This window comes from Sander vitreus, chromosome 7 (genome assembly GCF_031162955.1).
Source record: "Sander vitreus isolate 19-12246 chromosome 7, sanVit1, whole genome shotgun sequence".
Lineage (NCBI taxonomy): Eukaryota > Metazoa > Chordata > Actinopteri > Perciformes > Percidae > Sander > Sander vitreus.
This window is the reverse complement of record NC_135861.1, coordinates 17,276,239-17,299,936: the sequence shown is the minus strand read 5'-3', so window position 1 is coordinate 17,299,936 and position 23,698 is coordinate 17,276,239. Positions and strand designations below refer to the sequence as shown.

At 39.8% G+C, this 23,698-nt stretch overlaps 2 protein-coding genes across 2 annotated transcripts; both read right to left on the bottom strand.

Annotated features, from left to right (window-relative positions):
* Positions 1-5,724: 5,724 nt before the first annotated feature.
* On the bottom strand, positions 5,725-11,320 carry hoxc1a (homeobox C1a). Its single transcript, XM_078253966.1, has 2 exons — positions 10,774-11,320; positions 5,725-7,242 (listed from the first exon to the last, which is right to left on the bottom strand). The coding sequence occupies exons 1-2, from the start codon at positions 11,318-11,320 to the stop codon at positions 6,881-6,883; spliced, it is 909 nt and encodes a 302-aa protein (XP_078110092.1). The 3' UTR covers positions 5,725-6,880.
* An 8,580-nt stretch (positions 11,321-19,900) lies between these two features.
* Positions 19,901-23,171, bottom strand: LOC144520915 (homeobox protein Hox-D3-like). Its single transcript, XM_078255036.1, has 2 exons — positions 22,686-23,171; positions 19,901-21,057 (listed from the first exon to the last, which is right to left on the bottom strand). The coding sequence occupies exons 1-2, from the start codon at positions 23,023-23,025 to the stop codon at positions 20,516-20,518; spliced, it is 882 nt and encodes a 293-aa protein (XP_078111162.1). The 5' UTR covers positions 23,026-23,171; the 3' UTR covers positions 19,901-20,515.
* Positions 23,172-23,698: the final 527 nt, after the last annotated feature.

Here is a 23,698-nt window from a genome sequence, read left to right as displayed (position 1 = left end):
GAGACAGGGAAGAAGAGGAGAAGAATGGCACAAGGGAAAGCACACAGAAGGTTTGTGTGGAGAAGCACTGGGAGGGGTGAAGATGAAAAATAAAACAGTAGGCATGAGGTTTGATTGAGCACCTGGTCTTCCCCTTTTGCATAAAATGGCTGATGAAAAAAATGTGTTTTTATAGCAACAAGGCCAGTCCTGATGGCCCTTCATCCCTACCCCCCTCTCCCTTCCCTCTCACTCTCTCTCTTCCTTTCCCTCTCTCCTCTTCTCCCTACCCATTGTCAAACTGTCCTCAGGTTGGCTGAAAGGTTGATTACATCATCTGAGTCTAATTAGCGAGGAGCAAAAACATCTGTAAGTTTGTTTTTCTATGTTGATTGGTCATTAGTGTAAACAACAAAATGGCCAGAGAATGCAAACTGTGAACACAGCCTTCCAGATCAATTTAATAATACACATTTCTACTGAATTATTTGCCTGTGGCTCCCCTGCACATTCTGTGTTTTTTGAGCTGTGAAGCCGGCGAAAGAATCAATCCTTTCCCTGATGAAAAATAGCCAAAATGGCACATGACAGAGACTTGATTGAGAAAAGTTCATGAACGGTTCCCTCACTGAGCACAGACTGATACGGATGGCTGATTGACAGATGAAACACAAAGACACATCTGAAAGACAGAGCGCCAACGTCCTCAAACCGGTACCCATCCCCTTCTCCTCTGTCCCCCTCCATCTCACCCATGCAGCTCCAATCCTTCAACTCGGCTCCCCTTCTCCTCTTTCTCCATATGTCTATGAATCTGTCACTATGGCAACCTTGCCCCAGGGGCAGAGGAGGAGGTGGTTGCTTTCGTTCAGACAAATAAGCATTGCAGGGCTCATTTATGATGGTTTGTTTAGGGATTATAATACACTGATGAGAGGTCAAAATGTGTGTACTTACACACATGTTGGGACATAAGAGTGCATTTGTATGTTTGAGCCTATTCACAAGAGCATATGTGGTAAAGCTGCACTGTAAACATTTTGGAAATAAAAAATAAAAAAATCATTCATTTATTTAAGTATTTTCATATCATACATTTAAGTTTAATGACAGAATAACGAAAATCGTGTCAGCCAGAAGATATTTTCAGTTTACAAAACAATTCTTGCAATTTTCCTCAGGACACAAGCTGAAGAGAGCACATGCAGCATGACACCACAAGAGTAGTGCCATTAAATCAGTGGATTATATCAATAGCATCATTAGAATTGCTGGTGTTAGCTGATGTTTCATATGCAGTATCAGCAAACTCTGTAAAGGCTCATTCCATTGTTTCCCCTTTCTTCCCTTCACTTTATGCTTGTCTGCAACTTTTGAAAGGGCAATCCAAACTAGTGAGTAAACAAAGCGGCATGGGAGAGGTCAGAGACTCCACATAATCAGATATGTAGCAGGGCAACCTTGGTTGATTTTACTGATGTTGCGTGATGCCACAGGGAGATACTGTATGCACTGTACATAATGCTATCCCACACTGCTCTGACATACAGCACCAGATGTCTCAGGAAACGGAGAATCTTTTTTTATGCAACAGGCTTGCAACCTTGACACAGTTTCACCTCTATGTGCACCCCTTCTCACTCTTTTCTCCCTCGCCTCCCATCCTCATGATACCTAATATTGACTCAAAGGCCTCCTCCTGCCCCCCCCTTTCAAGAGCAAATTTCCCTTTGCAGCCAGAAGTGCTGAGTGCTGCTATTTGCTTTGTACACAGAAATTCGCTGAGGCTGTAAGCTGTCCCCAAACATCTGCTCCCTGGAGTGGAGCAGGAGAGGGGAGGCAAGGACTGGATTGGTGTGCATGTTGTTCACTGTAGCTCTGTCAGAATGTGTTATGTATGTATTTGTGTGTGTGTGTGTGTGTGTGTGTGTGTGTGTGTGTGTGTGTGCCTGCGCATGTGAGTGAACAATTATTCAAATAGGTGCTTTGTATCTCTTTGAGCGCTTTATTAGTAGCACCTCGGAAACAAAACACATATTTGTGTAATTGTACACAGGGCATCCAAATATGTATGGGCACACACACTCACACACAAAAACAGGTGCACTTCATTTCAACTTTCTTGATGCACAAATTGTTTGGTAGTCAAATATGTGAATGAGCCTGATCAAAAAGACTAATAGTGCATGAAAGTCTTTGCAAATAAAGAAAAGCAGTAAAATCAGACGAGCAGAAAAACTGAAAAGGGAGGAGAGCATTCAAATGATCTGTAATTACAACAACAACAACTGAACTATCTATAAGCGCTTCACATAGAGTTAGAAAGAACTTAACTTGATCAATTGATTTTATTCCCCAGAGCACCGGTGAGGATATTACATGCATATTATGCATAAAGTTAATTTTGGGTCAACTTAGCATTAATTACAATGATCTCAGAAGGAACCCACTTATATGCGTTCATTTAAAATGTAGTGTGAGATATGCTGTAAGCCGCATATGTTTTGTCATTGCTCATGCCACGCAGTGCTCCTCAGGAGAATTGTAAACAGCTGCTTACATCAGCTACACTGTTATCCCAAATTAGTTGACTTTACTAGAGATTTGAGTGGAAACCCGTTACCGAAAAGTTTTTACACAAGGTGAAACTTAACAGGTCAAGTTGTATTAACAGAGAGTGGTTAGTTGATGCAGTAGACAAATTAAGTTTACATTAGTCATTAATAAAAATCATTAGTAAATGATAAAACAAATTATTTTTTTCTGGAGTCATGTTGTCTAAGAAACCAAGAAAAAGAAACACAGCAAATATAAACAATAGGCTTCTTATCACTACTACAGATATAAATTGTTTATATCGATGTTCTTTCCACTTCATTACAAAATGATTTTAGAAACAATGTATTCAATACACATATTTCAAAGAATAGAAAGTAAAACACACACAAATAGTAGCAACATTCCAAATCATTGCACTGCGTAGAACGTTCTACTCAAATACATGAGTTAATCGCCTCCAACCTGTGTGTGAACCAATAGACCTTTCCTTAGTGCCCAGACCCCATCAGTCCCCACCCAGGTCTCGGTCATGGTGCAACAATAAATGTAGATCAAACATGAAAACTAAATCAGCCATACAAAACTAAAACCCAGATAACATAAATGCACACCCAAAACATTAACAGAACATTATTAAAACACACTTTAACTAGGACAGAAACAGTTCAGAGCATATATATTTTTCCCATGAGCCTTTGCATCGTTTCAGCGCAGAACAGTTCAAATGACCCGCCCCTCCCATACAGAAACATAACATCCTTAGTTCTCTCTGCTTAATATGATCTGTGCACTGCATACTCAAGCTGATTATTACAAACAACTAATGCGATTTAGTAATGAATATGTTTTTTAACAAAAAATGAAAGAATAAGGAGTAACCATGCACTAAAAGTTGAATTACAACTAAATCTGGGTTTACAGTGTAACTTACAATAGAAGACAATACAGAAGATGGTCAATAGCCTCATTCATGATGAACTATGGATGAGTTTGATATCTCAATTACAGTGTTTTATTAAAAAAGACTTAACTTTTACAAATAATGTAGGTATTTGCATTACATTAGTAATGCACAAGTAATCTATTATACTTCATTATGAATATGTTTCTTATTGATTTAGATAAATGAGTGTTCAATTTCAATAGAGAAATTATTGCTGTACAGGAAGGGAAAAGACAAATAAAGGTGAAGGAAATCCCAACTTGTTTAATGTCATCACTGTTACAACCTGTGGCAGTAATACATTTTCAGCTGAGTTATTTGGGTTTTATTTTATTTCCATTTCCATTTTATTTATGTGTTTGCTCGTGTATGAACGAAGCACAGCTGTCAGTCTTGTGAACCAATCATACATCTCCAGGAAGGAATTACAGCTGAGCACAAATTCATCAGAGTAGAGTCACACTCAAATGCTTTCAAACTAAATGTCAGGTCTGAACAAACAATGCAGTTCACCTTTCATCAATTGAGAGGCAAATGCTGAAGCTGCCACGGAATGAAATTAAAGTGATAGTTCACCCAAAACAAATCAACTCTTCTTTTCACCTTATCCCTATAACTCACATTAAGTTTTTTTCCTCCACACATTTTCTCTACTATTTTAAATTAGTGCACAATTCTAAGTGAATCTATTATACAGTAGAAACTGTGATGAAGTAAGTTTGGATTTTTTTTTAAAAGTCTGAGTTCATACCTGCTGCAAGCAGCCTCTGTGCATACAACCTGTAACTTGAAGCCCTGTGGCAAGGGAACACATTTGCACAATATGATAAAAGAGTTTCTAATAAGGTCAACCTAACACACTTCTCAGTAGTGGACATGAGGTACCATTTTTACATTCACATTGTTTCAACATTATTGACCTCATCACCATCCTCATAACCTTCACAAGTGCACACTTATTTGCATAATGGTTTTGTTAAACATTCCACTTTGTACTATTTTGTTTAGAGAAGGCAACCTTAATGGTGTGTATTTTGTTTAAATGCAAATTTCAAATAAATTGGGCTCAACACATTTTTAGTCTAGCTTCCATGTAAAAGCATTTGTATCAATTACAAATAAAACTTTCAAATGTTTGCACTGTCAAAAGCTCCTCTGCAGACCTTTAGGTTTGAACTTTTATTCTTTTCTAGCTTTCAATTAATATTAATGAGATGAACATTATAAAAAATATATTGTTTGGAGGGGATTAATGTGTAAATTATTCAAAAATTATTCAAGCAGATATTTATGAAATATATAAGCAGCCTGCATGGTATAAATAGTTGTTCTAAATTTTGTTTATACTGGCTCAGATGTGGAATCGTATTAAGTGTTCAGCATGCTCAAGTAACTTTAATTTTTCAACTTTGTTATTAAAAATAGGTCTGTAGTTTATATCCAAAAACATATTGGGTGAAAAGACTCTTTCATCCAGTTTATAAAGTGAGCCAGGAGCATATTTTTTGGCTTATTAAAATAACGCAAGAGATAGGGCAAAAATTCGGTTAGCTCTAGGTGTAGGGTGGGGGGGGGGGGGGGGGGGCTTTATGTGGCCTAGTATGGAATTATAATATGAACAATTATCATATGGCCTAGTCGCCCCTCCATTTAGCTGGATGAAATATTATTGGGTGGACAAAGAGACCCACCACAAGAACAAAAGCATTTCGAGATGTTGGGAGGGGAAAGATAAAACTAAAGAAAGAAAGACAGAGAGAGAGAGAGAGAGAGAGAGAGAGAGAGAGAGAGAGCTCAGACTTCGAGGTCACCCAAATGAATGGTACATCTTTCTCTGAGCCGCTGACCGGGTCATCGCTGTCCCGAGGCAAGAAGGGTCAAGAGGTGAGAGGTGAACTCCGGTTTAACTGCATACATTTACTTCATGTCCACTCCTGCGGGTGCAACCGTATTAGTGGGCTACTTTATTTAAAAGCCAGATTCCAATGAGGACACCTGTTAAAGGTTTAAAACGCACCTACTTAGCCAAATTCATTTTGATTCTCGCTGTTTATTTCTAAGCGACACCCAGATGCTTTAAGTTTAATTCCTTTGTTGTTATTAACATCGGCTTTGCATCTACTAACCTTCATATCCAGTGCAATAACCGCTAATTAAAACTAAACAAAAATATGCCCTTACATAGAATGAATGTGGCCGATGGCCTCATATCTTGATATTAGAATAGACATTAACATGACAGAAACGCATTGCGATACCGGGAACATAACAGTGTTTAAGGGCCGAGTTTACAATCATTTACTTGATATGAGATGAGATGTGAATCTGGAAGGAATATTTAGCAGCTCGAGCTGCTAGGGCCAAACAATTTATTGGTTGATCTGCAAAACAGCCAAGACAGCGTTTTATTGTCTGCTCTCCCGCATGAGTGTTCAAGCTAAATTGTCATTTTCTGATGCATGTATATAGAGGTAATAAAAGACGCAACAACTCCCGATCGTGATGTTTCCACATCCCATTAACATGCAGTTACAGACGCACGCAAATGCTCCTAGATTTGTGCCTCAAATAGATGGATCACCACGGATCAATACTCGTAATGCGAGCGGTCAATAAATCTATCAGTCAATTATGGCATTTTAATCCGTGGATGAACACCTTAAAACCGGACAAAATACACAACATTAAAGCAGCATTAAAACTCTGCTAAATTAGCCTGGTAATTATCTGCTAACATGTTAAAGATGTGATTTGTCTACAACAGGTACATCTTCACCTTCTTAAAGAAATATAAAAAGAAATCCCCACAATGCTGCATCTTGAATTGGTTGAGAAAGCAGTATTGTAATCTGTTAGAATAATTAGTCAAACTTAGGCTACTAATAATGTATTTTCTTTCTGTCACTAGAATAAACAATTTCAAATGTAGTAGTAGTTTTAATAAATAACAAATAACTAGTTTAAACAAAACTAGGAGGCACGTGTCCTGTTGAATAACTATTTAAGTAAAGTCAGTTCCTAGATAAATTGTACAAAATAAATAAACAAATAGTCTGCCACAGTTTCTATGGACAATTAATATAATTTTGTTTCCTTGTTTATACTGTGTATAGATATGAAGCGCGATGCAATGACTTGAATTTTAATATTCAAATCAGAGCGCCAGTCTGAACCCGGGAGAGGATGACAAATTGTTTTGAGCCGTTCTTGCATGACGAAACTTGCCATTGCGCTTCTTGCGATAAGCATCCATCGTGGTAAGCAAATAAAGGTGAAGCCTAATTGAAACCGATGCAAACGGGAATCAAAACATCTGCAGGCAGGCGCCCTTGCATGTGTAACGCGTGATGTAGCTCCTGCGGTTCAGGAGTTCAGGGGCAGGTGTTTTGGCGAGGTCGGTCAAGGAGAGGGGCAGGTGTCCAGAGTGTCGGCGTGTGAGTGCAGTGCCGCGGGAAGCGGGTCGCAGAGCAGCCCGTCTCTCTGTAATTTCTTCTGCTTCATGCGTCTGTTCTGAAACCAAACTTTCACCTGCGTCTCGCTGAGCTGCAGGGCGCTGGCCACCTCCACCCGCCTGGCCCGCGTCAGGTACTTGTTGAAGTGGAACTCCTTCTCCAGCTCGGTCAGCTGCTTTGTGCTGAAGCTGATCCTTGGGGCCCCGTTCACCGTGGGATGGCCATCCGTGCAGATGCTGCTGCTCCCAGCCTCTACAGCAACGAGGCCCGAGCCAACAATACTGAACCCACAGGTCATGTGCATCCTGGCTGGGAACAGAGGACATGAAAACAGTCGTCAGCAAGATCAATGAGGTTACCCAAAAAAGAAGTACAAAACACTATCCGTGCCCTTATCCAGGAAATAAGATGAGGAATTATTCCAGAGTATAAACAGAAACAATTCTTGTATAATAAGCTTTAGTGAATGTCATTTATATGTATTCATAACATTTGTATGAATCCTATCCTAATCCTTCCTGAATAAAATATTTATTATAGCTCTATCTGATACTGGTCTGGTAATTTCTGTGATAATAAGAAATAAACAAAAAAACACAGGTTTGTTTGATACTAAAGAACTGAGTTAAACAAATATTCAAGCATTCAATAAAATTATTTCCAAGAAACTGATTTGTGGGAATTGGCCCGGAGCCAGTTTGTTGATTTAAAGTCTTCACCAAGTGCCATTTTTCTGTCTGTATAACACAGACGTATTTCATCGAGGCATCAACTTTAGCAGTAGCCATAGGCACATTGTAAAATCTTGGATGGGGATGGGGTGGATGGGGAATTGTGTGTAATCTACATGGACATAATAATAGAAACACCAATGCAATCTCATGCAACAACATCACAAACTACAGCCTAAAAAATGAACTGAGATTTGAATCGACATCTCTGACTCTGAAACATTTGAATGCCTCACGTTTATTTTATAAAATTGATGCTTTTAAAGTGTATCCAAGACAAGTTCACCGAATAGTAGAGCCAAATGTGCCGCTGTGTATTGCAGATAAAAGTTGTCAGCGAAATGTTGGCGATTCAAAACAACTTTGTATCATTTACAGTCCATTAACTGTATTCATCGGGATCATTAATAATTTGCCTTTAGGCCGTTCTGTGTCAATGACAGTTTAACAGTTTACAAATCCTTTCGAACACTGCATTAATGACAAATGTCTCCATTTTTGTTCTCTGAGGTTTCTGGGTCACACATTAAAGTATCATCTGTGCTACTTATGTGAAATGAACGACAGGAACTGCAGCTATATCTTGATTTTTCTTTGCTGACATTGTGGGTAAGTCGTCAGTGTCTTTGCCTCTGAGAAAATGTGCTGCTGCTGTATAATGGAGACAGTGTGCCAGGTGTAGAGCAATGTCTCCCACCACAATTCATAAGTAGGAAGGTTAACAGGCCTCTAGCCACTTGGAAAAGCATAGCAGATGGAAAGGTCAGTTATAGGATAAATGTCGACATCTGTGTTTTAAGAAAATGAATGTCAAGGTAACCGAGCCTGAGAATTGGAGGGCAGTGAAAATGAAGAACCAATACAGAGGAACTGTACGTAATTAAGAACTTCAGCTTTCAGGAGTGCAAATCACATGCACATTCTGATTAATAGCTCCAAAGATAATAGAATTGATGCCGGCCAGAAGGCATAAAAGAATCAAACTAAATATTTGAGAAATGACTTGCATGCTTAAAAATAGTCAGGCAGCAAAAGGAATGGAAGGGCCTTCCAAGCCAAGGAGAGGGAAGAAGAAAAGGGATAGATCGATACACATTGCCTCAGTCATCTGGGCATCCAGCCCACAGTAATTCAGGTGCTGTCAAAGCATAATTGAAGAATGACGCACTGGGAGTATATACTCTGAGCCAAGAGATCAGGTTACTGCAGGTCTGTGGAGGCCTTTCAACATGGAAGAATATGCGAGGCTTTGTTTTGTGCCAAAACCAATACAACCTCCAGAGAAAAGCATACTTTCACTAATGACTCATTTTCAAGTTACACAGTAGCACTAATGAGTTACTCCTACAGATGATCCCCTTCAGAGAGATACAGAAAGAGGTTACAAAGATACTAACAGTACTGCGAAGAGATGTGTGGGTGGGTGTGACCAAATGGCTTTCTCTCAAGTGCACAGATTTGGATCAGATGAGTGGCTAAAGCGTTTTATGAATAAAGTGATTCCTCGGGCAGTGAAATGTGTTGTTGTCACCTTTTGCCTCCCTCACAGTGAAATGTTTGTCCACTCATCTATATTCTGAAGTAGGTGCAAGGAGGTAATCAAAAGCTAAAAATTGTAGTTTTGTGTTTGTTGCATGTTACAAGATTGCAATATTTATAACAAATCAAAGGTGTTTTTATCACCTTTGGCTTCTATATAGCAGCACCAGAGAATAATGTGTATCAAGGTGTGTGAATGCACATCGCTGTCCAAATATTAATATATTTTGTCAGTTTGTGCTTTCTGCATCGTAACATTGAAATGTTCCAAGTCAAATGTGTTATATTGTGATCTTTTGCCTCTCCCCGCCTTTATCAGAAATTAAGGCAATGCTAATCATGAATGAGCATGCAAGGAGGTCATCGAAAGCTAAAGATTGTAGTTTTGTGCAAGTCAAATGACCCTATTGTGCAGCATCATCAGAAATAATGTGCAATGTGAATTTTGCAGCAGCTTTGTGTTTGTTGCAGTCCTTGCATAGGAGCTCAGGCCTTTTCTGGTGGTTATGATGACCATCCTGCATCTTTGGTCACTGAACATTTGGGTCAGCAGCACGCTTACAGCAGACAGACATTGTGCTGTGGAAAAGAAGAAAAAAGACTGGACCACCACTGTAGTCAATCTTCGTCTGTGTAAAATTTATGAAATCCAACTCAAGTCCAGTGGTCAGTCAGTCAACTGACATTATTGATCAAATGAAGGATCTATATAAGATACTATCACTCACACAAACTGAGGATTGATAGGCATTTTTCACATTAGTAGGCTATTGGTATTTTTTTTAAAGCCTGGGATATGTATTATTCTGTGGGCTCTCTGCCCAAGACTCATCAGTCAGGGAAATGATGATCTGTGACAGCAATTATGTTAAAAAGGTGGACACATGTAAAGGTGCTGCAAACTGAAATCAATACACAAGGGCTTTCATTACAAACAGACAACTAATCAATACTCAGGGAGCACTCCAGCTTACAACAGTAAGTTTTACTCAACTTCCTGTGAGTCTTGACAGGCAGTGGTCTGTTGCATTATTCAAATGCTACTGGTTAGTAAGGGCAAGGGTAAATAATTGATCATTTTCCGGGTTGAATATACAGTGAGGCTAAGCAGGCCTTTGGCTGTACTACTGCACCCTACTTGTGTGTGCAGTCTAAAACCTTCTTGCAACAGTAGGTGGAGCGACAATGTTAAATAACCTAACAGACTTACATTAACATGGAGCCGTTAAGGAAATAGTAACCGAGTCCTCATGTCCATATTCAAAGGTGACGTTGAGTAAACAGCTAGTGCTGCATTTTAAACGGTTTAATATGCTTTTAAAAGTGGGACATTATTTATTTTTAGATTCAACTTTATTATTGGTGACGGAGAAAATTGTGCACGGTGACGCACAAAACACGTCAGCTATTTCTTCTCTTTTTTTTCCAGATTAAACTTCGACCAAACTTTCCCAACTATGAATGAAAGTTATCCAAAGCTTAAAGCTAAACATAAATTCAATTATCCTGAATACATTTAAGGTTACTTTATCCCTTATCGCGTGCCCATTCTCTCTTAACAATAACTTACCCGGCCGGTGCTGACTCCTCTTCACTCTCATCCACTCAAAAGTTTTTCTGCTTACATCCATATAAGCTACGTTACAGTCCGAGCCAGCAGAAATCCCCGTGGCGGCGTGAATCTCGGGGACATTTCGAGAGTAGATATGAATTTGCTCTGTAAGTGACCCAACGCCGGATCGTAGCGTTTCGTTGTTATTTGACGCGCAGAATCCGCGTCCTGGAGAGCCCTGCCCCTGCGCCCTGCACCGCCAGGGGACACGGGACGAGTGGGGGCAGGCCGGTGTCGAGAAGCCCTCGAGAGTCTCACACGGTGGAGGAGGGCTGTCCAAAGAGGTACACAGAGCCAAACTGTTGGAGAGAGTTAAGTACCGGGGATGCGGAGAATTCAATCCTGAGGCGACTTCCACCTCCAGTTTCCCTTCCTCATCACGACTGCCGAGTTCAGGATGAGTCCTGACGTCCAGGTCCCGGTTTATGACCTCTTTTGCCCGGCAGCAGCCCGTGAACAGAGGGCTACTCTCCCCTTCGGCCGTTAACTCTTGATAGGAAGTCATTATCACCTCTCCCCTGCATAATCATTGGACAGGGTTGCACTTTATGCCCGGCCTCTCATGCATCCAAGTAACGCATGGTCAGGCGGCTGGACGACCGTGGGGACATTCCTCAGAGGAGAAACAGCAGTCCCTGATTGATGGAGATGACGTGCCCTCCTGGTCTCGGCCAATAGCTGGACATCTCTGTCATCAGAGAGGACAACACTGATTAAACCGAGTTGAGAAACTCACTTTAGGTCAACATTTTAATAGTGTCCGAACACAAAGAGTTGCACCATGCAGCCATAGCAAAACTACAACACATCTTTAAAGGCAGCGAGGAAGGTCATCATGATCAGCAGCAGCAGACACAGGGCCTTCATGGGCCTCTCACCTATGTAGACAGGCAGGCTATGACGTCAGACGTGTTTGTATCACACACAAAGAAATAGACAAATGGGCTACGTTTTGGGTCAAATTCTGGTATTTTGATTATTTTTCATGACAACAATGAACACTTCTTTTTTTCCCAAAGCTAAATTAGCATAATATAAGCCTACATTGATGCAGCTAATGGATAATGCAAATTTTGTCAAGGTTTCTTGAAAACCCGAGACCCTCTTTAGCAAAGGGCTTAGGTCATGTGAAAGGCACACTTAATGGGTTCAGAGGTCGTGACAGCTGGTATTTAGAAGTTCAGTGGCAGCACATTTGTAATTAGCCTCGAACAAATACAAAAATGGCTCCGAGCGGAGATCAAGAAGTTGTAATTGTCAGAGAGGACATGTTCATTTCCAGGTTAAACTAGCTCCTCGGCTAGATGAGCTGGTCCCTCCGCCAAAAAATAGAGCGCGTTCGTTTATACAGAGCCCAAAAATCTGTTTTTAGAACTGTGCTTTTCCCCCCTTCTCAAGACATCTGTGTTTACTCAGCCATGAATCACCGTGTGATACTTTCCATGCATGTGCAAACAACGCTACATGCTGCTATTCAAACTTGAGTGACATAAACAAACGAAAACACTCCCAAAGTGTACACAAAACCCAGGATTGCACCTATACACTACTCTAAAAACATGCAAACATGCACATAATTCACCTCAAGCACAGAAGTGAAATGTCAATGAGCTCCACAGTGCAGCAGAGGTTTTTTGTCTCTTAAAGTCTGGTGACCCACTTTCAAATACACACATCTGTGTGTCGTGCAGCCTTTACGCATACATTCAAACTAACCGGAATTAATATTCTAATGTGCCAATGTTAATGTCTAATCTCCGAACAGGTTAGCCTAATTGTTTTGCTTTCAACATACAGTATATCGAATAGATTGTGTTGTATATTTCCCAAGAAATCCAACAATTGAATTAAATAATTAGCCAGTTTTATTATCAGTCATGTTTCATGTGATTGGCTTAGTCGCTTTACAAAGTATCACTGAAACTGGAGCCATGATGTCGAAATTATATTATTTAGAATTCATTGGAATTATTTATTGTTTCTGTCCCTCTATGCTTAGATCAATCAAAAACATCTAATAACCTATTAAAAGCCATGTCATTATTATTATTATTATTATTATTATTATTATTATTATTATTATATGTTAATAATGATATTTAACCTAAACTTAAATCTGCTACTGTTCTTATCGTTTTATTGGAACACTATCTCCTTTGTCTTTTAAGTCTGCAGTAATTACAAAATAATTCAGCGTAATGAACAACTTCTAACTGCATTCTTACAACACAGAAATATGGTCCCAGCTGTGGGAGTTAATGGGATTCTACAGGCAGCGATGTGCTGAATGACTGAGTGCAATATATCCCTTCTCTCCATGCATTTGCAGGGTGCACTGATCCATCTTCATGTCAGCTCGGAGGTTACTCAGGGTTCACGCGCTAGCTTGTTTCTCTCCTCCACACTCAATAAATAAATCTCTGCAGCTTTCTGTTTACCGCCTGAATATAAATTTGTTTGCAGTCGATCGAAGACCTGTGCAGAGGTATTAGAAATTGTATTTCTGTAATGGCTTTCAGCAGAGGGAGGGGGAGGCGGGAAGGGGTTGCAGAGAGGGGAAAAGACATCCTGACCGAAAAGAAGAAGAAGAAGAAGAAGAAGAAGAAGAAGAAGAAGAAGAAGAAGAAAAAAAAAAAAAAAAGGTGGGAGCAATCTCTGCTTTCCCGTATGCAAACAATTTTTTTTGTATTTTTTTCTTTTTCTTTTTACGCTGCAGCCTCAGCCTATTGCAGCCCTTGGACATATTCAAATTACATTTAAAACCACGTAACCTTTTTATCATGTAGAACGAGAACACCAATCCATGTTTGTTCCCTAGAAGTGCCATATGCTTTATTAGCATATTTGAAGTGTTGTTCCACATCACTGCCCAGCACCTTTTATGCAACAGAAGTTATATTATCACATTTAGCACAACAAAAACATCTACAGCCAGGCTCCTTCCTCTGGACAGCTTGTATCCCCTAAACCAGACATTTTATATGAGAAATAAGCAAGAAAATAATCTCAGGTGAAATTGATCCACTTCTGAATTTGATTTGCCTCAAACCAAATCCTGCACCTCATCTACACACAGACCAGAAATGTGTATATTCTGCCCCCAACCCTAAAACATCCTCTTAAAACTCAGTGCAGGCGTTTCCCATCATGTTCTCTATTGTCTCTATTGTTTTGACTGGAGGTGAGGCAAACATGACAGCACTTGGGTGGCTGTGTCAGGAGGCAGGAGGAGGGAGAGAATATTGACTGATGCTAATTTGTTTTGCGTCCATGCTCTGATGTGTGTCAATAGGCAGTCGAGGCCCTGGGATCAGCGTGGCCGTGCTCGGATTACCCCCGTGGTTTGAATTGAACCCTCATCCTGCTGCTGCTGACATGATGCTACATGGTCACCGCTGACACCAGACCCATGTCTAGCCCTCCAACACTGTCAAGCCTCATTATATGTTAGCTCTTGACCCTCACAAGACGGGAATTAACCAGCGCTGACAGACGACTGTCACCAACAGCCAGAGAGGTCACTGCCGTTAATGCAGTTCCAGGAGGGGAAGATGACAGCCATCTTTGCCATGTTTATGGAGCTTCGGCTCATCAATGTGGCATCATGATAGAGCTGTAATAAGGCAAAGAGAAATAAAGAGAGAGAAAGGGTCAGAGCAGGGCTGAGGCACAAGCAGACATATATCCAAGTGTGGCACATTGACCGGTTGAAAGATGGCTATCTGTGTGATTGATAGAGCATGTCTGTGTTTTTCAAATATTGACATTTTTGAAAAATAGTGATGTCAGAAGTGAGGTTTAGCTTAGTGTATACCCAGGTCGCACGCAATCCAGGGATTACCACTTGAAAACAAAGAAATCCATTGACTCACGGTGTGAAATTCTAATAATTGTCCTTGCTTCGTAGTTGGTATAAAATCTGTCACAGTACATGAACCGTAGTCATAAATCCAATGCAACTACAGTGCAAATTGCCAGGGACATTACAGATAATTGCATTCTGCACAGACTCAACAGTGTGACAATGAAGCAATACCTTGCTAATACCAGGACTTTTCAACAATAGCCTGTAGTATGTACTGCAGCGCCTCACAGCTTCAGTGAGCCAAGAGGCTTCGAGTCGGCAGAATCCCAAACATCATGACAACAAGCCATCAGTCATCTTCCCCCCAAGCTGCTGCGCACACTTGTGTGTTTCCGGAGTTCTTACTGTGGGAAATGAGCAGGGTTAAACATGAAACAGGAGGAAATGTTCATCATTGCAGCACACTCTGTAATATTATCCTTCATACAGCATTGTTTTCGCTGCAGGGAAAGAGAAGGAGTGGTTTTAAAAAAAATGCTTTGCTTAAACATCCCCTGCTTGTTCACAATGTAGATCAGTAGTCTACTGTGCATGCTAATCATGGTTAATAGCAAAATGCTGATAGAAAAATGACACTGTATTAATAAAGCACTAATCTTGTGTTGAGGCTCAGGACGGATTTTTCCTGCAGTCATAAAAGGAAAAATGTCAACCGTGGAAAAGTTTGAAAGTTAAAAGTCTAGACAAATAAGGTATTGGATATTTAAAATATCCAAATATTAGTTTAATGTCTTTTAATCCCCATTAAGTAGCATCAAGTTTGTTAAAATCATCCTATTTCACACTGTCTGACAGTCTCAGCTCTCTGTTATATAAATATTCATCCACAGGACTACATGAATTTTATGGCGGCACATTCCATCAAATGGAAATATTCTATATGTCTTTATACACATTTTTTTGTATTTTTTTTAAAACGTTGGCCTCTCTAGTAGAATTTAGAGTGAAGTTATCTGGGTTTGAACAACGTTTGGCTTCATGATATGAGTTTGTAATCACTGGACCACTGTTTAATGACAGAAAAATGACATGGTTGTAATATTACTGTTTCAGAAATGTTTAGTTTTAACAATTTAAGTTCAACAATGATTATTCATACAGTCAATGAAATACAATCTTGTGTCAAATGTCCCAGGTTTTACCTTTGTGTTTTGTTGACATTGGCTTTACTTCCTGATTATGTGGAGACCCTCAGACCCAACTGCTGTATGTGTAACAATATTAGCAAAACTAACCAAATTTAGTTTCCTTTAAATACTTTTTTGATTTCCTTCTAAAAGTATTAAAACCCAATATGTAGTGGTTGCCCATAACTTGGCTTGCACATGTGATGTGACAACATATGGAAATGACAATGAAGCATTGTTGCTACACAAATGTTAAATGTTATATTAGCTATTCATGAGTATGTGTATACATTCCTTTTGTTTGTCAAAATGTCATTCACAGGCATAGAAAAGTATAGTGTGTTATTCTGCATTGTGATATTACTAATGTGAGTAAATTTGACCCCAGAGACTTATTTGGGGTTCAGGAGATGTAGTGCTGCGTACAAAGTACTGTCAATACCAATCACAGACATAGAGCAGATTACAAACCATTATATTTAGCTATTTTACAGCTGGGGGTCTGGGACCCCAAACAGAACTTTACAACTGGAAAAGTTGTGAGGTATCAAGCACATAAAACTATGTTAAGTATGTTTTTTGTGTTGTGAAAGACAGTCTCCAGGACCTCAAACAAAAAACATACATTGAATATTTACAACACCCAAACATCAGCAGTCTGATATATTTTAATGCTGCAGATGTTATTATAATCTTTTTTTTGTGTGAAAACAGCCAAAAGAAAGTGTGCTATGATTGGATTCTGTGTGATAAAGCTGTTGGGTGTTAAATAATTCTTGTGTGATCGATAATGGTCAACATGTGACATTTAGCAGGGTGACTGTTGTGATTACAAGTCCATTCATTTAACTGGAGCTCTTCAGAGGGAAAAGTGAGCTCCAGCAGGTGACTGTCACTGTGCACAGTGCCGCTCACCACAGCTGAGACAGTTTCATCACCAACTTACCTTTTTATTGTCACCGATCATCCTTAACTGGGAAGCATTTAAAATGTCATTGATCTTGATAATGCTTTGCTGTAATATGACAGTAACAGTTGTATGAGATTCAGGAAGTCAAATTTCCAAGATTGATGAGTCGTAGCAGTTGAGTTATAATCCATCTACCTGAGTAATGCTCAGGCTCTGTTCCACATGAAGGAACAGACAAATAAATAAAACCCATAAAGGTGACACAGGAAATTGATACTTAACAATCATCTTGAGCAACAAGCACCTGGAGAGACTGGTGGGCAGCAGTTACTACTGTGGAGGGAAAAAGCTGAGAAGGTTAATAGGTCATAAAAAGAACAAAACATTTTAAAGGCCAGGCATAAAAGTTCAGGGTTTTGCTCAACAGTGGACCGAAGTATTGTATGTAACAGTCACACTATGAAAAGGCTTTATTTCAATAATTTTCATCATACCAATCATTAAATTAATTATTAAACATAATGATTTAAAAGAAAAACTAGCTTTCTCAACTTAACCTTGTATTTTGAATGTGTTGAGTTTGTACACATACATTGTTCCATGAGATGCCAGTTTATGGTTTCAGGGTTGATGTCATGATGGGGACTTGTTGTTTATTACTACAATGACTATATCTTGAGGAGGATATCACTCTGTTTGTGCTCTGATGAAGCCTTGTTTGTCAAAGCATCCTCCTAATAAATAAATGAATTGTGAATAAATAGATGAAAAACTAAGGCCACAGTATTGAAAGAGTTGTTTGTGCTTTCGGAAGGCGTTTATTCCAATTCATAAAATGTGTGTCAGTCATTGGCATTAATTAGTGGTGTAAATAAGTACATTTATAGATTGTGGTGTAAGATGTAAAGACAAAAACAGTTGATGAAGACCAAAGCCAAACAAATCCCAAAGTACACAGGGAGAGAAAGGGGTCCTTAATGGTGCTCAGATGATGATGGGAACTCTTATTTAGCTTACCAACCAATCACAGAATAGACAGGCAGAGCATACACACCAATAAGAGAAGATGCTGTCACATAGACATATATTATTATCATTTATTTCATCCGATAGTGATCCTCATACAATAAATGGAATTACCACATACCGGTAATAACATAATACTCCAGTAGAACCCAGCAGCTTACTGTGATAGTAACATGATGAGCTTCAGGCTTTACATGTGTTGAATGCAGGAGCAAATGCTTTGAAAGATAATTAAAGTAGCATATCTTTGTTAAAGATGCAGCAGTTTTATTTTCATGGCAGCTTAAGAAAAGTCTTGATGCATAGAGTATTTTTCAAGTCTAACCCCAAAATCAGTTTCATAACAGCTGCAAATGGGACAGTGGTGCATCAGTCACTGTAAAGGACATAATGCAAACATTTCAAAATTAATGATGGACCGTAACCAAAGCTGGTTTCATGGCACCACGGCTGGCATCATTTATCACTTCAAAGTTCCACGTATTGCCTCGCTCCAGTCTCATCAAAGCACGGAATTTATTTTAAACGTAAAGATTTTTGGCTTTGCCGATCCCCCCTGAAAACAGATGTCATCAAACTGGGGTCAAGTGAGTAAAAAGGAAATAATGACTTTAGTTGCTAAGTAGGAGCCACACAATGTGAGAACAACTGGCTAACTTAATGCTTAAATGGACTGTTCCCTCTTGCAGTGAGGCCCTTAGGGGGGGCTTTCCTTGACCCTTGGGGATCCTCCTTGACCCCATTCACAGAATTACTGCACTCCAGTGTGTGGATCCTCCTGGCTTTTAGCGTCTGGAAGGAGAATGTGGTTTGGAACCAGAGGTAAAGTTCCTATTGAGCCTCGGCACCATTAACACCATAAATCACCCAGCATATGCAAGAATCTCAGGAATTTAACACGGTCTGCTTCTTCCTCTTCACAACCGCCCCTCTTGCTCTCTTTGTAGGCAAACATATTTAAAAGGGGAGAACTTTGTCTTGCTTTGCATTTTACTCTCACTTGCCTTTATGACTTTTCTCTTAAATTACAGAACTGTCACCACCTCTTTGATGCAGATGTGGTGTAGACCTCATTTTATTTTATTCAAAATTTCCACAGAGTTATAGCTGTTATATAGCTCCCCTGACACCTACTGAGACTTGCTGAAAATGGTGTCAAATATTTACCAAATGACAGCTGATCCACTGACTGATTATCTAATGAATTAGAAGCAGGAAGTCATTCTATCCAGGACCACCAGGGGATCAGCTTCCTCATTTCATAGCTGTCAGTAGTCCTCTGTGACAGCTCATTTACTGTACGGCCACTGATAGAAAGCTGTCAGCATGTCCAAAAAAATATGTTAAGTTTTGTTAGGATTATTGATACTCCGGCTCACACTATCAAGTAAGAGGAGGTTCACTCCTTCATCGTGAAAGTTGCTGTTTATGTTTGACTTGTTAAACTGTCGAGACCCAAGAGAACCTGTGACCCACTTCTGTCAAATAAACACATAATTCCCGTGCGTAATTTAGCGCAGTGAGAGTCAAAATTATGAAATCAAAAATAGCAAGAGAACAGTGTTTCCATGACATTGTTTACATTTGAGACTCCACTTGTCACAGTGGCACAGTGGGTGCTGTTAAAAAACAAAGTCTCCTCATTGTTCTTGAAAAATAATATGTTGTCATTAGTGATTGAACCTCATTGGTCTGTTGTGGCCTATAGGCTGCTGGAAAGGCTTCTAAGCTACACAACTAACATGCCCCCTGAGAGGGAGGCCAGCCCCAACTTGCAGCACTACAATCTGGCTATTGAAAATAAGGCAAGGGTTGGGAAGGAGGCAAGATATCTTGTCATGGTGCCCAGTGGGTTCAGAGCTTGTGGTTGGAGTGCTGGAAAAACTGCCTTGTCTCAGTGATTAATGGTGAGGAACTTGTAGGCAGGAGCAAGGGAGAGGCTTATGTGGCAAGATTGTGCAACTTGAATGCACAGTACTGTAGAGTTTTCAATGAATCTAAAGCATGCCTTAATTTGATTACAGAATCTTTCCAATTCTTTTCCCCATTTGGGATCTAATCCAGGAATCCTTAATCATGAAATACTGCTGGAAAAAATGTAACTCTAATCAGCGATGAATAGGGTAAACATTGCACAAGAGCTACGGTTTCCCCAAATGCATTTATTAAGCATGTTCAGTATGACATCTCAATTAATCAAGAACCGTATCAAAGACTTGCCGTATGCTTTAATGGCTTTAACAAAAATATAACATAATTCAATATGAACATTATTCTGCCCATTTCACTGTTAAAACATTTTGCACAAATTACCTGTTATTTACAGTAGATAATGAAAAAGGAGGGCCAAATTTGGCTATTGTCTGACAACAGAGGGAAATAGAAAAATCACTTATAACATGATTCCCACATGCATTATACATGCAACGACAATATAAATGCAAACAGCCACAAAATTACAGCGAAACATGTAATTATTAATCGCTCGGATTTCTTGTGTATGCCGTGTGCATACAATACGAGCAGCAAGCTTGACCTGCAGTCTTCAGTCACTGCGCCTGAGAAACACAAATGATAACACTGTAGCTCTCCTTTAATTAAGATATGTTCATATAGTTTAATTAAAATGTTTCATGAATGGTGAACAGGTGTATTAAAGGGATTTCAACCCAGGGAGGCTAATAAGACATCCTCCAGTCTTTCATAAGTAAGTGAAAGTGAATGTATCATTGAGATTTTGATGAGCACAGGAGGGATCGCCATTATGGGGCCCTAGGGCCAGTTTGAAATGCCAGCATGGTGATGACTATCTGCGCCCGTACAGGAAGGCGGAGGACCATTTGCAACAGATGGAAGTATGCAGCTCAGATGGGGCAGGTCTGGGGGTTCAATACACTGACCACTGCTGGCGTCACTATGAGCACCAAAAAGAGAGGACATAGGAGCATAATCCATGAAGTGTAGCTCTGAGGAGGACGTTTGAACAACACATGCACCTGAAAACCTCAGGTGGTCCGCACATGAGCTTGAGCTTAGGGAAGGGTTGCAGGGAGACCATTGGGACAAACTTGCCACCTTCCCATACTTGTGCTCCTTCTTGTACCTCATCCTGCGGTTCTGAAACCAAATTTTGACCTGGCGATCTGTGAGCTGCAGCACGGCCGCCATCTCCAGCCTCCGAGGACGACACAGGTAAGGGCTGAAGTGGAACTCCTTTTCCAGCTCCAGCAGCTGGCTGTTGGTGAAGGCTGTTCTCTCCCTCCTGACACTGAGTCTTCCTCTGCCTGACAGACCCGCCGCCACACCACCACTGACTGATGCAGAAGGAAGCACATATAGAAGAGGGCGTTAAAAGTCACATTTTTAACAAGTCTATCCTGAAATGTATACCCTCCACAGAAGCACTTCAAGTGCCAGTAAGGCCCATGTTAATCCTCAGCCAATCAACCTGGGACAAAGTAGGGCCCTCAGCTCTTCCTTGTATTCAGTCATGCTTGAGACACTATACAAGACTGGCTGTCTACTGTGTCATGTGTTCAGGGAAAGTTACCTCCCGAAGAAACAGTCTGGGGGAAACATCTGACGCCACTACGGCTGCCTGACAGGCCACATTAATCACAGCTACACACGGAAGCAGACCTGTCAAATCCCCATCTCAGTCACTTAAAAGGTACCTTGGGACTACCACTGAAAATAACCACCATTAGAGATTCCATTTGACATGTATATGAGCGATACCAGGGCCCTGTTGATAACAACATAACACACAGGGGTTAATGGATACCTAATAAGCTAACCTAATAAAGCCTGTAGTGACCTTAGAGAGAAAAGTGCTCTGCTTAACACACTGGGAGCTTCCTTGTTGTGTGCTAGCTTGTTTGTGGCATCAAGATAGTGATGTTTCTCTATTCTATTATTGATATTCTCTATCTCTGTTTTTCTATTTTAAAGTAAGCATATTGGTGAATCATATAAGCAATAAAAATGCGTATTTGTTGTTTGACCATGTACTTTTGTTTTATACATTTAATATTGTTTTTTATAATAATAATATTAATTGCATTTCTGAAATTCTATTCTTTCTTTTGTTGTAAAACATACTGAGACATTATGTAATTTTACACTTAAAATAAACTTAACAAACAGTTATTGAAGAGAAGATTCTCAGTTGCAAATGTGTAGTTCTGTGCAGTATAGCCTACTCACTGCAGCTGTTGAACGTTACTTTGCACACAACCCAGAAGAACAAATATGAGCAAGACACTGATATTTGTTTAACTGTGATTCATTTAAGTGCCTAAACATCTGATGGATGTACTTTTGTGCATGATAAATGATGCAGGTGACACATTCTATTATTACCTAGTGATACTTGTGCTTGCTCTGTTTTCACATTTGTTTTCAAGTATAAAAGACCTGGGGCTGACTGTGTCTTTAGTTGCAGCATGCCTAAAGAGTCTGACAGCTGAGGTCAGATATCAGTTAAACACTCAATGCACAAATGAGGGAAATGCTCATTAAATAAATTGATTCACCCCATCAGAGCTGCTAATGACGACTGTGTACACTCGTAGCTTTAAAAGTGAAAGATCATTTTATAAATGTTTACATTAATGTTAGGGACTACACAAAAGTGTTATCTGAGTGCATTTATTATGCTGTTTGATCTGTTTTTGTGTCTTTATTTATTTAGTTTTATTTATGTTTTTTGCATGTCTTGTCTGTTTTGTCCTAGTGTGAAGGACTTGAATTATGAATAACGAGAGCTATGTATGACATATCTTCAAAGTTTTTGCAAAATAAAATAATAAATATATAAAATAATATATATATAAAATTATATATATATATATTATATATATATATACTATATATATATATATATATAAAAATAAAGGAACAAAATTAAAGCAGCAGAAAAAATATATAAAACCAGAGTTACCAGATTGTTCAGAGTCAGTTGTCCGTTGATTCATCCAGGGAAAGATCACTCCTGAGCGGCAGATGGTGAGTAGACTGCAGCTCCTGCTCTTGATGTCCAGCTTGCCCTTGGCATGGCAGTGAACCAGAGGCTCCAGTGGGCTCTGACACTGTTCACCTGGGTTCAACCTGCAACTGACATGAGCAGAGGAAGTCATGTTTTCCTGATTAAGTTCAGCTTCTTGGCCTCCACCTCCTCCTTCTTCATTGTATCCCGCGCTTAGTTTTGGCACTTGTCCAGAGCTCATAGCAAAACTGTTGCCATGCAGCTGCAGTGGGAGGGCAGACTGCTGGGGGTGCATTGACCCAGCTCATCAAACTGTCTCAAATAAAACCAGGAATCCCTCAGCAGTAGTAAATACTAGGAGTTCTGTCTGTCTAATATCCGATCACAATTAACCTGAATGTATAAAAGCATGCAGGGAAGAGCACTTGGACTAACCATGTGGAACATTTGAATAATATTTACCAGAAGGGTGCCGTAGTCACGTGCGGCCGTCCTCCAATGGCGGAGCTCTGGAGTTGCAAAGTAATCCGCTGGCAACTTGGGGCGCCCGAAGAAGCTTCTGTGATATTTCTTCAGGCAACATTTCAATGAGCAGCCTGCGTTTATTTACCTATAGGGATACAAAACAAACATATAACGGAATATCAATTGACGCCAATAATCACTGTGTAATCTGTGTGTGTGTGTGTGTGTGTGTGTGTGTGTGTGTGTGTGTGTGAGAGAGAGAGAGAGAGAGAGAGAGAGAGAGAGAGAGAGAGAGGAACTTGTGTTTATACGGAGACAGAGAAAAATGGCAGAAAGGGGGAGACAGACAGACAGAGATGGCATTGCGTGGTGAGGAACGTCTCATTAGAAGATTAGAGTTGATTTCTTTTAATATTGTAAATATTTTGACAAGACGTTTTTATTAAAAGGAGCCGCCGCTTGAAGCTGCACGTCCTAAACTTTTTGTGGTAACAGATACAACG

What these genes read in the sequence shown, in the direction of transcription:
- hoxc1a (XM_078253966.1), bottom strand. Translation starts at nt 11,320, where the DNA reads ATGACTTCCTATCAAGAGTTAACGGCCGAAGGGGAGAGTAGCCCTCTG. An exon ending in GAGGAGTCAGCACCGGCCGG is followed by an intron (nt 7,243 to 10,773) that starts GTAAGTTATTGT and finishes CTCTGTTCCCAG; the next exon opens with CCAGGATGCACATGACCTGT.
- LOC144520915 (XM_078255036.1), bottom strand. Translation starts at nt 23,025, where the DNA reads ATGCACCCCCAGCAGTCTGCCCTCCCACTGCAGCTGCATGGCAACAGT. An exon ending in AACTGACTCTGAACAATCTG is followed by an intron (nt 21,058 to 22,685) that starts GTAACTCTGGTT and finishes CTTCTGCATCAG; the next exon opens with TCAGTGGTGGTGTGGCGGCG.